The sequence below is a fragment of the Chenopodium quinoa genome, unplaced genomic scaffold (genome assembly GCF_001683475.1).
Source record: "Chenopodium quinoa cultivar QQ74 unplaced genomic scaffold, ASM168347v1, whole genome shotgun sequence".
Lineage (NCBI taxonomy): Eukaryota > Viridiplantae > Streptophyta > Magnoliopsida > Caryophyllales > Amaranthaceae > Chenopodium > Chenopodium quinoa.
In genome coordinates, this window is record NW_018743858.1 from 5,000,112 (window position 1) to 5,016,128 (window position 16,017).

At 39.0% G+C, this 16,017-nt stretch overlaps 1 protein-coding gene across 1 annotated transcript; it reads right to left on the bottom strand.

Annotated features, from left to right (window-relative positions):
* Positions 1-12,540: 12,540 nt before the first annotated feature.
* Positions 12,541-14,998, bottom strand: LOC110686351. The gene is made up of 2 exons (XM_021862944.1): positions 14,506-14,998; positions 12,541-13,688 (listed from the first exon to the last, which is right to left on the bottom strand). The coding sequence occupies exons 1-2, from the start codon at positions 14,996-14,998 to the stop codon at positions 12,541-12,543; spliced, it is 1,641 nt and encodes a 546-aa protein (XP_021718636.1).
* Between the last annotated feature and the right edge of the window lie 1,019 nt (positions 14,999-16,017).

A 16,017-nucleotide genomic window follows, 5' to 3' on the forward strand; every position in this document is an offset into this window, starting at 1 on the left:
CTGTGTTAACCGTGAGGCTTGAGCCTTATATATTCATTCTTGTGTGTGTTTAGTTCATGGTGTAGCATTGATCTTAGTTTTGACTTTAGACTCTTAGTAGTGTGTCGTAATGCATTGCACGTGCACATTGAAATGACGAAGGCCATGTTCATTAGGTAGCCTCCAGACAAAATTAGAACATCAGTTCCCTTCTTGCTTACCCATGTTGTAGCTTGACTATATTTTTCATAAACTCCACAAAAATTACCCCTTGGCCCCAATTTGATTACTTTTCCCAAGTCTAGCTTGGGGGAGCTATTTTATGCGGTATTTTTGCGTGATTCTGTTTCAAGTTGCAATTGATGCGAAAATATTGAAAAGAAAAGGAAGAAGAAGAGAAAAAGTGAGAAAAGGAGGTTTGATTGAATTACTTGAAAAAAAAAGTAACATTTCTTGAAAAAGAAAGAGAGAAATAAAGAAAAGAAATAAAAATATTTGGAAAAATTTTCAAATGAAAAATATGTTGGATTGAAATAAAAAAAATAAAAAATAAAAAAAATGAAGAAATGAAGCGAATAAGTAAAAGAAGGTTGAAGAGTCGAGAATGTAGGTGGATGAGATGATGGTTGTGTTTTTATTGTAATTGGGTTTATGTTTCATTGATCGAAGTTGATGAATCGAGGTGTGACTCATCGCATTTGATAGTTCCCCCCCAGTTAGACTATTATAGCTCTCATTCCCCAAATTATTTTCCTACCCATTCTTATTCCCGGCCTACGTTACAAGCTTCACAAAGTCCTTCCGATCTTCGTGCATAGCATTGCGTTCATGTGAATGGAGTCTTTGGTCAAAATGCTGGAGTATATGTTGCATTTCGAGTCGACATTGACTAGGTTGAGCGTTATTATAACCCTCTGAACACGCGAGTGTTGTGAGATGGGGGGATTGCATTGTTGGTGGGGATGGTGGGAGATCGAGCTCATTCTTAGCTCGCCACATAAAAAGTGTGTTGAGTGACCACCGATGTGAGATACTCTAGTCTTCGATTCTTGAATTATAAATGGTTGGTCTCATTTGACGATTAATTAGGTGGATCGACGGTTTGAGTGATTTGATTGGTTGACTAGGAAGCATGCTCGTTTGATTTCGATTCTGAATCCTTGTTTGATTTTGCATGATGGGGTGAAGCATGTTGTTTGGTTGTCGATTGATATTGATTGATGTTGATTGTCTTGCTTGGGGGAATTTGATATACACGTTTAACTTGGGGGAATTTGATATACACGTTTTATACATATATCTTCCCAACTTTTCATTACGTTTTTGCATGGTTTTAGGCTCTTTCGAGCCATTTCCCGCTAACAATCTCTTCTCTAGTGTGTTCGGTGTATTTTTATAAGTTTTATAGGAATTTGGAGTTTTCCGGACAATTCGGACATGTTTAGAGCAATTTGGAGATGTTAGTGGACGAGGACGTATAAGCAAGCTAAACAACGAACCAAGACTAAGGAGAAAAGAGGAAGAAAAGCAGCATTTATAGCTGTGCCCGATCGGGCGCAATAGAGGAAGTTAGGCTAATGGCAGTGCCATGCGCCCGATCGGGCAACCCATGCCCGGTCAGACCGGGCGCTTGGTAGAAGAAGCTTGACATTGCTACGAAGCTCAAGAGAAGGCAGCAGGATGATTTTGGTCTCGCGCCCGATCGGGCTCAACCTGCCCAGTTTGACCGGGCGAAGAAGAACTCCAGCGGAAGCAATTTTAGCAACTTTAATCCTAAGTGCCCGATCGGGCAGGCACAGCCCGGGCAGACCGGGCACAGTTATGGCGCAGCTCCGATTTATTTTTTTTTTTCTTTTTTTTAGGTCTTAAGGGGTATAAATACCCTTTGTAACTTTCATTAGAGACAGTTTTTAAGTTTTCAGTTTTCCATTATTCCTCTTTCTCTCTCTAGAATTCTAGTTTATCATTTTGAAGCAATTTTAATTCCTTGCACAAGATTTGAGCATTGTTCTTCAACAATTTAATTCCTTTCAATTGAAGAATCCTTGGTATTCACTTCTACTTCATTCTCTTTCAATTATAATTGCTTTTCAATTATGTTTTCCATATTTATGATTGTTATTGTCTCTTTCAATATGTGTGAGTAGATTTTCTATTCTAAGATCTAGGGTAGCCCAATTATGATTGATGCATGAATTAAAACTTTAAATTCTCTAATGACTTTTGCAATTGCTATGCTAAATTGATTGTGATTATGCCAATACTAGGTTAGACGTAATCTTAGTGTTGTGATTATCCATTGTTTTTATCGCAGCGAGAGTTGGATTTAAACGGATTTGAGTAGATCAATTTAGGGTATGATTTTCAACATGAGAATAGTTGGGTTGATGATTGGGAAGTTAGAGTAATGCGTTTAATGTGTCTAATATGCATGATACCATGAGAATAGGCTTGATTGTATGTCAGAGAAGCCATTGATACTCGAGAGAGATCCTTGGTATTGATTAGGGTTTACTTTTCCCCATTCAATTGGAATTGTATGTTAGGGGTAGAAATATAATTGCATCATTCGTAATTGTGGTGATACTTGATCTTGGATGTTTTAATTACTTGATTTCTTCATATTCTTTAGTTTATTTTCGAATTTTCCATACTTTAGTTCCTTAGTTATTCGATTATTATTGATTTCTGCTTAGTAGGAATTTGAGTCTATTTAATTACTTTTGAACCTTAGTCTCTTGGGATTCGACCCTTGCTTGCCAGTCTACATAGTAGTGGTTAGTTAGGTTATATTTTGTTAGGTACGCGACACGCCTATCAAGTGCCTTTGAATTGAGTTAATGACATGTTATGTTTTGAATATTCAATATTAGGCAATTATCTTTTCTAGAATGATTATCCTTCCCATATAATTAAATAAGATTTAATTATAATATTTCCAACTAATTAGGGATTTTATTTTCCTATAAAATTTTAAAATATGTGATATTTTATTATGTGGAAATTTTATATAAATATATATATGATATTATTGTTATTATTGCCGGTGACTAGTATCATAATTATATTGCATTTTACTATGCTTATTTATATTTATGTATGTTGCTCTTATTTATGATACAAGTTCTCTAATAAATAAACCAACATAGTAAATTAGGTCCCTAAAAGCAATATTGAGATATGTTTTTCCAAACAGACACCTATAAAGCCTTTGATCATAAGTAATAGGTTCCGCCAAAGCGGGGTGTTGCATATAATCTCGGGAATATAGGGTAATATTTATGAAATTTACATGTCACTGTTTGGTTTTGCTCAACAAGATTATCAAAAGACAAAGTTTTGGGTCTTGAAACATAGAGATGGAAACAAAAGTTGTTATCTATCGACCAAGAATTATATGAGATATAATTAGTAAAGGTTGTTTACTTACCAATAAAACATTAGATTTTATACATAGGGCCAAAGTCCGCTAAAATTTATTGTTTTAAAGGATCTTGGAATTCACATTAATTATACGGGACAATTTTTAATGTGATAAGTAGCTTTGATTGTTCAAATATTGTATGCTACTATGATGAACATATAATTAAATTTCGCTATATTTCTATTGTAGATATCATGTCTAGTAACAACAACAACAACAGTCCTAACTTACGTTCATACCTTAAGAAGGATAAATTGAACAACACAAACTTCCTTGATTAGGAAAGGAACCTAAGAATTGTTCTTAGGGCCGAAGGAAGAGAGGATGTCCTTGACACTCCTATCCCAGTTCTGACAGCCACAGCATCAGATGCTGAAAAGGCTAGTCAAAAGGTTGTTAAAGAAAAATTAGTGTTTGTCACATGTCTCATGCTAGCTTCCGTGGAACCAAACCTTCAAAAGAAGTTTGATAGTATGGATGCTCATAGCATTATCCAGCAACTGAAAAAGATGTTTCAGAAGCAAGCGAGGATAGAGAGATACGAGACTCATAGAGAGTTGCTCTGATGTGTGCAAAAGATCGATGAACCAGTAGGAGAACATGTTTTCAAAATGATGGAATTGTTCCAGAAAATGTCTAAACTGGGAATGATCTATACCACTGAAATGGCCACTGATATTATCATGATGTCATTGCATGATGGATTTCAGCAATTCAGGCAAAACTTTAACATGCACAATAAAGTGCAAACCTTAGAAGAACTACACGGAATTCTCGTCACTGCTGAGATGGACATTCCAAAACCAAAGAAAGAAGTTCTTATGGTACAAAAGGGTAAGGGTTTCAAGAGGAATGGGAAGGGCAAAAAGACTGTCAAAGGAAAGGGCAAGCAAGTTGCTCAAACTAAGACATCTAAGCCCAAGGTCGATCCAAAAGCCGATGCCAAGTGTTTCTATTGTGATGGAATAGGCTATTGGAAGAGAAACTGCCCAAAGTATCTGGAATATAAGAAGACAGGCTCTTCAGGTATCTTTGTTATAGAAGTTAATTTAACAACTTCTACTTCTTGGGTATTTGATACCGGTTGTGGTACCACATTGTTTCGGATGTGCAGGGCCTAAAAAGAAGTAGAAAGCTGGCTAAAGGAGAGGTAGAACTACGCGTTGGAAATGGAGCAAGATCGAGTTGCTGCTTTCGCAGTTGGAACATATAGTCTACCTTTACCTTCTGGATTAGTTTTAGAATTAAATAATTGTTATTTTGTTCCTTCTATTACTAAAAATATCATTTCAGTTTCCATGTTAGACATCGAAGTTTTTAGCTTTGAAATAAAGAACAATAGTTGTTTAGTTTATTTTAAAGAGATTTTTTATGCTAGTGCTAAATTAATAAATGGTTTTTATATATTATATTTTGACAAACATATCTATAACATAGAAGAAAAACAAATCAAGTGATTCAAATCCTACTTATTTATGGCACTGTCATTTAAGATACATCAACCCAAAACGTATTCAGAAATTGCAAAAGGATGGCATTCTGACATCGTTTGATTATGAATCATATGATATCTGTGAAGGGTGTTTGATGGGTAAAATGACTAAGTCACCTTTTACAGGAAAAGGTGAAAGAGCAAGTGATCTTTTGGGACTCATACATACAGATGTCTGTAGACCAATGAGCACTATGACCAAGGGAGGGTTTAGTTACTTCATAACTTTTACTGATGATTTAAGTAGATATGGATATATTTACTTAATGAAGCATAAATTTGAATCATTTGAAAAGTTCAAGCAATTTCAGAATGAAGTATAGAATCAACTTGGCAAAACAATAAAAGCATTACGATCAGATCGTGGTGGAGAATATATGAGCCAAGAATTTGATGATCACCTAAAGGGTTGTGGAATACTTTCCCAACTAACTCCACCAGGAACACCTCAGTTAAATGGTGTATCCGAAAGGAGGAATCGTACCTTACTTGATATGGTTCGATCAATGATGAGTCTTGCAGATCTTCCAATATCCTTTTGGGGACATGCCCTCGAAACCTTATCTACAAAGTTTGTTGTACCTAAAACGCTGTCTCAGACAGCGTCTTATGTTACATAAAAGTTTGATGTTTTGAAATTGTGAGTTTTTATAAAAGTTAAAAAAAAAACACATAAACGCTGACTGAGACAGTGTTTTTGGTTATTTTTTTCCTTTAAATGAAACGCTGTCTCAGTCAGCGTCTCTTACGTTTTTTATGTTTGTGTTCGCAGGCTGTTGTCACTCTCATTCTCACTCTTACTCTCACTCCTTCGTAGAAGCGTCGCTGCCCCACCACGGTGAACCACCGGCCTCGAAGTGCTGCTGCCGTCACTTTTGGTTCTGCCGGACGCCAGTGCTGCTGCCGCGAGACGATGTTGCTGCTGTCCCTATTTCTCTCACTCACCCACTCAAAATCCTGGTAAACCCTAAGTTCAAACTATTGTAATGTTGACAATTGCTATTAGTTATTGAGATTGTATAAGATTCTTGGTAATTATTTATGAAAATGTGGAAATTTTTTGATAATTTTGTATGGAAATGTAGTACTTTGTTGATGAAATTGTTCATGAAACTTTTGAAATAGTTGAAATTGTTGATGAAATTGTTTATGAAATTGTTGAAATTGTTTATAGTAATGTGGTACATTGTTGATGAAATTGTTCATCAAATTGTTGATGGTTATGTGGTACTTATTTGTGAAATAGTTAAAATTAGTGATGGTATTATGTGAAATATAATTGTTGATAATTATAGATTATTGGGGAAAAGACGGTTATTTCATTATTGATAATTTATCTACCATTTCATAGTAGTTTATTGTTTAAAATAGTAGTTTGTTAGTAATCGTTTTGCGTTGCATCCTAAACTAAGAGTTTATAAATGGAGTTAATGCCTAGTTTGTAGGCATCTTTTTTGACCTCGCTATAGATTTCAATTATGTTAATATGTGTTTTGGTTATGTAGAATATGGCTGGACAAAATGTAGCGTTATTATGTCGGTGGGGAGGTGAAATTTTGTGTAATGGATCAAATCTTGAGTACAGTGGAGGGAATATGGAACTTATAACACTTGAACCAAACATGACTGTGATTGATCTGATGAATGAGGTTCACAGTTGTATTGGCTCAAACCCAATGAATATTGAACTGAACCTTAAAATGAGGTGTGATACTGGTCATGGGGTTCAAGTGTTACCTGTCTCTACGAACAGACATTTGAAAGGTTTGAGGAGCATGGTTGGAATGAAGGGTTTTCCCAATGAGATATATGTAGAAACAGTGCCTATATATACCCAACAAAGTACTCGGGCAGAACAGCAAGCTACATATGTCTCTGATTACAACACCACGTCCTTCCAAGAGCCTGCAAACCACATTCCATCGAATGCGTATGGGATGGGATCTTTCACTCGAATGATGGAGGACGACCAATCTCACTTTCCTTTTAGTTCTCATATAGCTTCACCAGTACATGCGGGGGGATGTGTGACAGTGTTCGGCCAGCCTAGTCCGTCGTCATCGAACACTGTGGCATCTTCACTGATGCAATTGCATAGCTATTCTCCTATGCAAAGTGATCAAGCATCACCGTTTCGAGAAGAGCCAAATCATTTTGATGATGGTGTGAATAATAAATTGTCGGTGTAGGATGTGTATGCGGAAATGGATGATGAGGACGAGAACAAAGAGGAGGATGATGAACCTACACAGATGGAAGATGGTGAGCCGTTGGTTAGAACTCCCATACCTTGGTTCAGTGAGGTACCCGAGAACTATGAAGTTGATCAGTATTGGGCCGAATCGGGTAGCCACACCTCTTTTGTTCCCGGGGGAGAATTTGAGAAGGGAATGTATTTTGAGTGCAAGAAACTGCTTCAAGAAATGGTGAAGATGTATTCAATTCATAGGAATCAATTCTACACCACAGTGACCTTGAATGATGGTGTCCTACATCTGCGATGCAAGAAGAAATGTGGTTGGATGCTACGGGGTACTAAATCGAGTGAGCACTCGCGTGGTTTTACCGTATCCATGTACAAAATCGGGAGACATGTGTCACTGAAGTACTATCTACTGATCACCCACACTTGGATTCGTCCGTAATAGCCAAGTATGTGAAGTCCTTTGTGCGGAAAGATCCTTCGTTGAAAGTGGAATTCATACAGGAACTGATCTCGAAGCAATTTCATTTTGATGTCTCGTATCGAAGAGCGTGGTATGCCAAGGAGAAAGCTATAGCTAAGATATTTGGGGATTGGGAGAGTTCATACGGCAGACTTCCGCACTTCATGCAAGCACTCCTACGGTCAAACCCAGGAACATGTGTCGTATGGAAACACAAAGCTTTAGTTGACGGTGTATACTACAGCAACATGGAAGTGTTTGAACGAGTGTTTTGGGCCTTCGGTCCTTATATCGATGGCTTTAAACATTGTATGCCTGTTATCTGTATCGATGGGACGCACTTGTACGGGAAGTATAAAGGAACATTGTTGGTTGCTACGAGTGTTGATGCAAGCTTCCAAGTATTTCCTATTGCATTTGCGATGAAGGGGAAAACACTTCCAACTGGTCTTGGTTCCTAGGGTGTATTCGAGATCGTGTCATGCAACGGGATGGCCTCTGTGTTATTTCTGATTGGCATCCTGGTATCATTGCAGCAATGAATGATCCTAATGTTGGATTCACCTAGCTCTGAGCCTATCACAGGTTTTGTGTCCGACACATAGCTTCTAACTTGAAGACTCACGTGCAAAGTAACGACATGAGAGACATGTTCAAGGCCGCTGCGTACCAAAGGCAAGAAAGAAAACTTCAAGCTGATCTGTGTTTCATTGGTGAGGCATGTACCAAGGCCATCAAGTACATTGCTCAAGTCTCGTTCCCTATGTGGTCTCTGTTTCAAGACAATGATCGCAGGTATGGTATATGTACTACTAACTTCTCGGAGACATTCAATAATGTGCTGAAGGGAGCTCGGTTTCTACCGATTATGTCCCTTGTCAAGTTAACCTTCCACAGAGTTAACAAGTATTTCACTTTGAGAAGGGAGTCTTCCGAGGCTAGGTCTGATCAGGGACTTCCATAACCCCCAAAGGTCACTGCCATCCTGGAGAAGAACGCCGCTAAAGTCAGATATCATAGACTGGATGCCTATAATCGCCGATTGCATATTTACCAAGTGACAACAGAGAGGGGAGAGAGAGTTGGTAGTAAAGGAGGCCACAAGCATACGGTGAACTGGCAGTTGAGAACGTGTACGTGCAACAAACCAAAGATATTCCACCTCCCATGTTCTCATGTGCTAGCAGTCTGTGCTACATACTCACTATCCGAGCGGCCGTGGGTGGACCCTCTGTTGCAGTTGGCCGCCTACATGAACACCTATGCACCACAGTTCTGGCCTATCCCCTACGAGACAACCTGGGCACAGTGAGCACAGTACGTAGGCCCTAAACTCATTCCAGACGGCACAATGATATGTGGAAAAGGTCGTCCAAGGTCGAAGCGCATACGCAACGAGATGGATGATAGCAACCGACCCCCAACCAAATGCATCCGTTGTCATCAACAAGGTCACAACCAGACTACTTGTCCATCTAGACCAACATAGGACCTAAGTGTATATGTGTTATTTGATATAGTAGTATGTAGTGGTGTTATTTTGATTAAACAGTTATAATTTTCTACATTATATGTTATTGTGTTCATTTGGATGATTTTTATTTTCTACAGTGGATGTTCGAAATTTTCTGTTTATGCCTTTCAATCGAAATTGCTATTCCATTTATTGTGTTGGTGTTTGGTGTGTAACGTTTTCAATGAACATATATCATGGACGTACAGGATAGGACACCCGGACCTGTTGACCCTTCTGTCCTGACACTACAGGACACCCATCGGAGTGGCGACATATGGAACCAGACGGTAATATGTCATCAGTTACTTTTTTGGATTCTTTTATGTACTATCTTTTGTTACTTAAAAATGACACTTGGATTTTTTCAGGGTGACATAGCAAAGCCACTACAGTGCAGGCACTACAGGACCGCCTGGGTTGTCGATGATCGCTGCCTTGAGTACGTGACGTACGCTGGCTTTGGCGGTGTACATCGCTTGGGATTCAGGGAGATTGACCGACAGCTTGTCACAGCGCTAGTGAGAGATGGAGGTAGGAGACACACTCCTTCCATCTACCGGTTAGGGAGGCGACTGTGACATTGCGGGACGTGGTGGTACTGACGCGCCTTCCAGTACATGGGACTGCGGTGACGGGACCTGCGATAGTCGATCCCGTTGGTTTGATTGTGCGGGTTCTCAGGGTGCACCCGGGTCCCAACGATGTTAGGGGCTCCAGCTTGAGGGTTGTTTGGTTACGAGATACTTTCCAGGCCTTTTGCCTGCGGACGATAATGACGTCACAGTACAGAGACACGCTCGAGCGAACTTGTTCTTCCTCATATCCGGCGTGTTGTTCGGGAACAAGAGCGGAAGCCACTTGCAGCTTATTTACCTACAGCTATTAGACCACGACTGGGAAAATATCCGTGGATACAGATGAGGTAGTGCCTCTTTGGCGGTGTTGTATCGCCAACTTTGCAGAGCCTCACGGAGTGGTGCGCTCGAGATTGGTGGACCTCTATTTGTGCTTCAGGTAAACAACGTATATTATGACAAGCGAATTATGCAATGACTAATGTCGTATTTAACATAGTTTTGTGTTTTGCTATTGAAGCTATAGGCTTGGGAGCACATCCACGTAGGAAGACCAGGTAGGCCTGTTGTACATCGTCCAGGGCAGCAGGACCAGGATGACCAGTATGAGCTGTACATCGCTCTGCCTCGCCCTGCAGCTGATGAGGCTTACGGTTGCAGGTTGGTAACAATTGTCATTTATTTTCCCATATACGGTTTCATTTTGCAAACATACATAACAAATTTGTTGCCACAAGTGGATGGTCCCCAGACTCACACAGGCACATGCGGCGACGGGTCTCCCATACTACCGAGACGCCCTTGATCGACTCACGGAGGATCAGGTAAACACTTTGAGGACATTTATAATCATTTATGTACTGTGTATACTGATTGTGGACTAACTTATTTAGGATGTGTTATTGCAGATCACATGGGATCCGTATGTACCGGAGTTGGTAGATGTCATGCCTGCACATCTACTGGAGCATCAGGGGGAGTGGCGTGCCAGGGTCCTCTGATCTGTTTCGAGGTTGTGGAAAGTCACCTACCTGACCGCGTCATGCGATAGTTCGGACTACACCAGTTGGTTCCCCAGCATTGTGACACTGTCGTGCGCCTTCACGACATTGACCGTCGGGGAAAGACGGAGACTAACTGGGCACTGGAGCATTGGCAGTATCTTCAGCTATGGGAGCAGCGGTTGGGTCATGTCGTTCAAAGTTATCCGATGCAGGGTGTTATGGATCATGACGATCCGTACATGGTGTGGTACAGGCTTATCACACGCCGTTTCATCAACCCCAGCTACACACCACTGTCCATACATTACCACCCAGCACACGACACCATTAGCGGATATGTGAGTTTATTTTACTTTACTTATCATCCTCATTTTTTAATTTTTTTTAATACCATGTAAATGACTTATCGATGATTACTGCAGGCGGCAGATATGGTGGCGATGTCTGATGCACTGTCCCTTTCCCTTAGAGACGGACCCTCCAGAGCCCAGGTCGAGCGGATGCGAGATATGTCCGTGACTTCCTTACACAGACATGGTCACGGTTATCTTATCCACCAGCGGGACGGTGATGATGGTCACTCCGTCCATTCGCGGTTCGACCCCGGCCAGAGTAGCGGTGGAGGTGATCCTACGTTGCACACAGAGGAAGAGGACTACTTCGTCCACAATTCTGCACCCATCAGAACCCAGGAGGACGCATCGTCCAGCCAGCTCACTCCCCCACCCCCCGGAACCATTCACCATTACATTCGGCGTCGTCCAAGACGAAGGGACGACAGTCAGGCTAGGGAAGGGTTAGACGACATTGATGAGTAGTGATAGTATTGTATCATTTTTTTTTCTACACAAACATTTCCTGGAATGCTGTATATAACGATTGCATTATTAATATAAGACATGCTGGTTGAATGAATATGTTTGTGGTTTGAAGTTTTATTTGCTTATTTATCCAAATCGGACTTATGTCAGTCAAAATAGATCCTTTTGGGCTAATGTTAGTTGGACTGTTTTGAAGTCCAAAAAGGATAGTCAAAAGTGGTGGAAGATGGTGGCCAACGGTGGGGGTTGGTGGTGTGGGTGGTGGTGGACTGTGGTGGCTAAGTCAAGGCAGGGGGTGGTGGGTGGGGGCAGAAGAAAGTGGCAAAAGGCTGAATCTGCTGGTGTATTGCAGGTCAGTAGAGAAACGATGTCCCAGATAACGTTTTATGTTGAACATAAGACGCTGTCTGAGACAGCGTTTTAGGTATAACAAACTTTGTACTTAAAACGCTGTCTGGGACAGCGTTTTAAGTCTTTAATATTTTTAAAATATTTACAATTTCTGAAATAACAAAGAAACTAAAAAAAAAAGTCAACACCTTTATCCTACACTATTTACTATACCCCACCATAAATACACATCACCTTTTTTATCCTTTTTTTAATAATGTTTATACTACATATTTAACTTTCCAATACAATTAAAAATATGTAATTTTTTTTTCATTACATTTTAATTGTAATGTAATATTTTTTAATAATTTTTTAATTATTTTGGTAAATTTTTATTTTTTTTGTTTTATATTTGTATTTTTTTAATGACGGGTAAAATTAATAAAAAGAACATTTTCAATATAATTTTGAATTTTACGCTCTTATTAGAATATAATAATTAATAAAAATTACAGCAATTATAGATTGTACGAAAGATGTTTTCTTAAACTTAAACGATTACATAATAAGAAGCACATTTTTGAAATGAACACATAAACGGCAATACAAATACATCGGATATTAAATAACAGTACGTTTACGAACTTAATAAAAGCGGTTTGAGCTAAAATAATACACGAGGACGAGTATTAAAACTTAAACACGATACGATTACATTCTACAACTTTGCTTATTCGGCCGTATTATGACGAAAGTTCTGCCATATGTGTTCTACTAAATCTTGTTTGAGAGACGAATGAATTTCTCTATCACGAAGGGCAATCCTCCTCTGAAAATACGCGTTGAAATCTATGTTGGGCGGCCGCCCGACGTTGAATTCAAATGGCTCGTTGTTATTCACCGTGGCACTTGTGCTCGGTCCCGCCCGCACTGCTGGACGTTGTGGTCGATCTTCTTCGTAGTATCGTCTCAAAACATCTGCCCGTGTGTAGTTGTGTCGTTCATCCTCGACGATCATGTTGTGCATTATTATACAGGCTTTCATAATGTCACAAAGAATATCTTCGTCGAAGGCCAGTGCAGGTTGTCGTAGTATAGCAAACCTAGCTTGTAAAACTCCGAAAGCCCGTTCAACGTCTTTCCGAACTGCTGCTTGTTGATCAGCAAACAACTTATCTTTTTGAACTTGAGGATGTGTAATACCTTGTATAAAAGTTGGCCATTTCGGATAAATCCCATCTGCCAAGTAGTAGGCCAACTCATATTGATGTCCGTTTACCCAAAAATTTATTGGTGGTGCACGACCTTGTAAAACATCATCAAACACCGGTGAACGGTAAAGGACATTAAGATCATTACATGAGCCAGGCATTCCAAAGAACGCATGCCAAATCCATAAATCCTGATCAGCAACGGCTTCAAGAATGAGGGTTGCAGTCTTGCTACGACCAGCATATTGTGCTTTCCAAGCCGTAGGACAATTCTTCCACTCCCAATGCATGCAGTCTATACTACCAATTATGCCTGGAAACCCACGCAATTCATTTTGATGAAGGATTCTCCTTAAATCTTCATCTGTATGTTTACGTAGATATTCACTTTCAAATTGTGAAATAACCCCCTGACAAAAATGTTGCAATGCATTCCTTGAGGTTGTTTGGCCGATACGTAGATATTCATCCACGACATCGGGGGCTACGCCATACGCTAACATTCTTATTGCAGCGGTGCATTTCTGCAACGGTGATAAACCAAGCTTTCCAGCTGCATTCGGACGTTGTTGGAAGAATTGATCCCCTTCAACCACCTTATTCATAATGCGACAGAACAAAGATCTTCGCATACGAAATCTACGGCGGAATTGGTTGTCGTTATACACTGCATTACTCGCAAAATAATCGTTATATAGTTGTACATGCCCTTTTTCTCTTTCCCTATCCCTTTTAGGCTCCGGACATTTGCTATATCATTATTAAGCTGGGATTCTTGTGATGAGTGTTGGGGAATTAAAATATGAGGTAGGTGGTTAGCAGCATAATCATCAACTAACCGATCAAATTCAACGTTATTTGAGAAATCAGAAGAACTAGAGCTTGAGGTGGAGGAAATGAAAGACATGTTTTGGTTATGGTTTGATAGTTGGTTTGTTTGGGATTCTTTCCGTTTTGAATAACACTTGCATGTATATATAGTCCAAGTGACTATCAATGCATGTGAGTTGCTCTGATTTTGCATGTGAGTAACTCTGAATTGAAATTCATGTATCATTGCAATCTCTGCAATGAAATTGATGTGTCATGCATGTATATATAGTCCATATGACACTTCAATGCAATCTCTGCAATGAAATTGATGTGTCGTTGCACTCTAAATTGCAATTGAATTATAGATGCATGTGATGTATGACACTTGAACAGTTGATTTGACTCTTCAACATAAAGTTGTGGAGATTTTATTGGGAGATGTTTATTTGTCATTAACCATTACATGTGATTTTTATTAAAAACAAATTTCATAAAGTAAATAAATAACTGCATAATTAATGTTATAAAAAACATAATTCATTTCACATTAATGTAAATAAAAAGGAGTACATCTTAACATTAATTAAAATAAAAAGGACTACATTAAACATTAATTAAATAAAAACAGTAGCAAACACATTAAGCTGATCTAAATTATATGTTCCTTCTACCATAGAGTAGTGAACGTAATTCTTCCTTGTAAGCCTCTTCATCATGAGTTAGGTCCGGTCCCTTTGCCATTAGATCTTGCAGCATTTCGTAGTTAAGCCTTCTCTCTTGAATTTCGACTTGTTTTTGGTGAAGCTCTACTTGTTTTTGCTTCCTTCTTTCCCTTTCCATGTCGAAATCCATCTTCTTCAACCGCATTTGTGCCTCGATTTCCCTCGTAGCATTATTCTGCTGCATTTGCTCGGTAATGCTTAAGACGTCAACAACCACTCCTTTTCCCTTATTACGCCTGGACTTTGCCTTTTTAACGCCATCAGGTCGAGCAAGACCCCCAGAAGTGAAACCGGTAACGTGAACAACATCTTCATCATCAGTTCTACACCGCTTTTCACTTCCACTACTGTCATCCTCGACAGCATTACCGCAAGCTAATCTTTCCTCTCTTGACAACGCCCATCTCAGTTTTGTCCTCCACTTCGGGTCATTTTTAACCATTTCCCAACCATGGTGACAATTAAAATTATGTGGAGTAGGCTTGGAGGAAATATAGAATAACTTACTTGCATTATTAATTCGGTCTGCTTCGTTGTAACCAATTCCAGTTGCCCTACCAGCTTCGTCATAGCAACTACTCCATTGTATTTAAATCAGTTGCCATCCTTCTCCAACGGCTTTCCAAACTCCTCAAAGGTCTTGGCGGCAGGATGTGGGGTCTCTCAGCCTGTGCTTGATCATATGCTGCAGATATTTTTCGCCATAGCGCAGCTGCTTTTTGGCTTGTACCAACAATTGCATCCTCACTAAATTGAAGATACAAACCAATTAGAGCTTCATCCTCCGCAACAGACCACATTCGACTTCCTTTTGTTAGTGGTTGGTTTTGATTCACAGACACTCTTGAAGGAGGTGGAGAGTATTGAGGAGTGTCTGGAACATTTTCTTCCTTTTCATCATCTAATTGAGAATCAGTGCCTTGATAAACAAGAGGTAAATGTGGTTCATAGGTAGTGTTTTGGAAAGGAGTTTGATGAGGTGTTTGTTGTGTTGAATTTTGCAAAGAATTGTTTCCAGGCCTTTGTAGGAAAAGCTGAAATCGAGGATTAGTGACAAAATCATCACCCAAATCAGAGAAATGATTAGAAAAATTAGGGTTATTAGGATCCATAAGTTAATAGAGTAGAAAAGTAATAAAGCTTTTTATTTTTGGAAAAATAAATAAAGCTTTAAACAATAATTAGTAAAAAAATCAACAGTTACTAAAAGAACAAAAACTAAATTATATTTTCAAAAAATAAAAACAGCTACAACAGCAATAACATTAATGATAATTATAATAATAATAATGATAATAACAATAATAATAATAATAATAATAACACTAATAATAATAATAATAACACTAATAATAATAATAATAATATTTTTTTTTTCAGAAAAACGTAAATAATAATTATAATAATAAGAAGTGAGGATTAGGAAATTAGTGAATATAGGAGATTTTTGGTGTTTTTGAA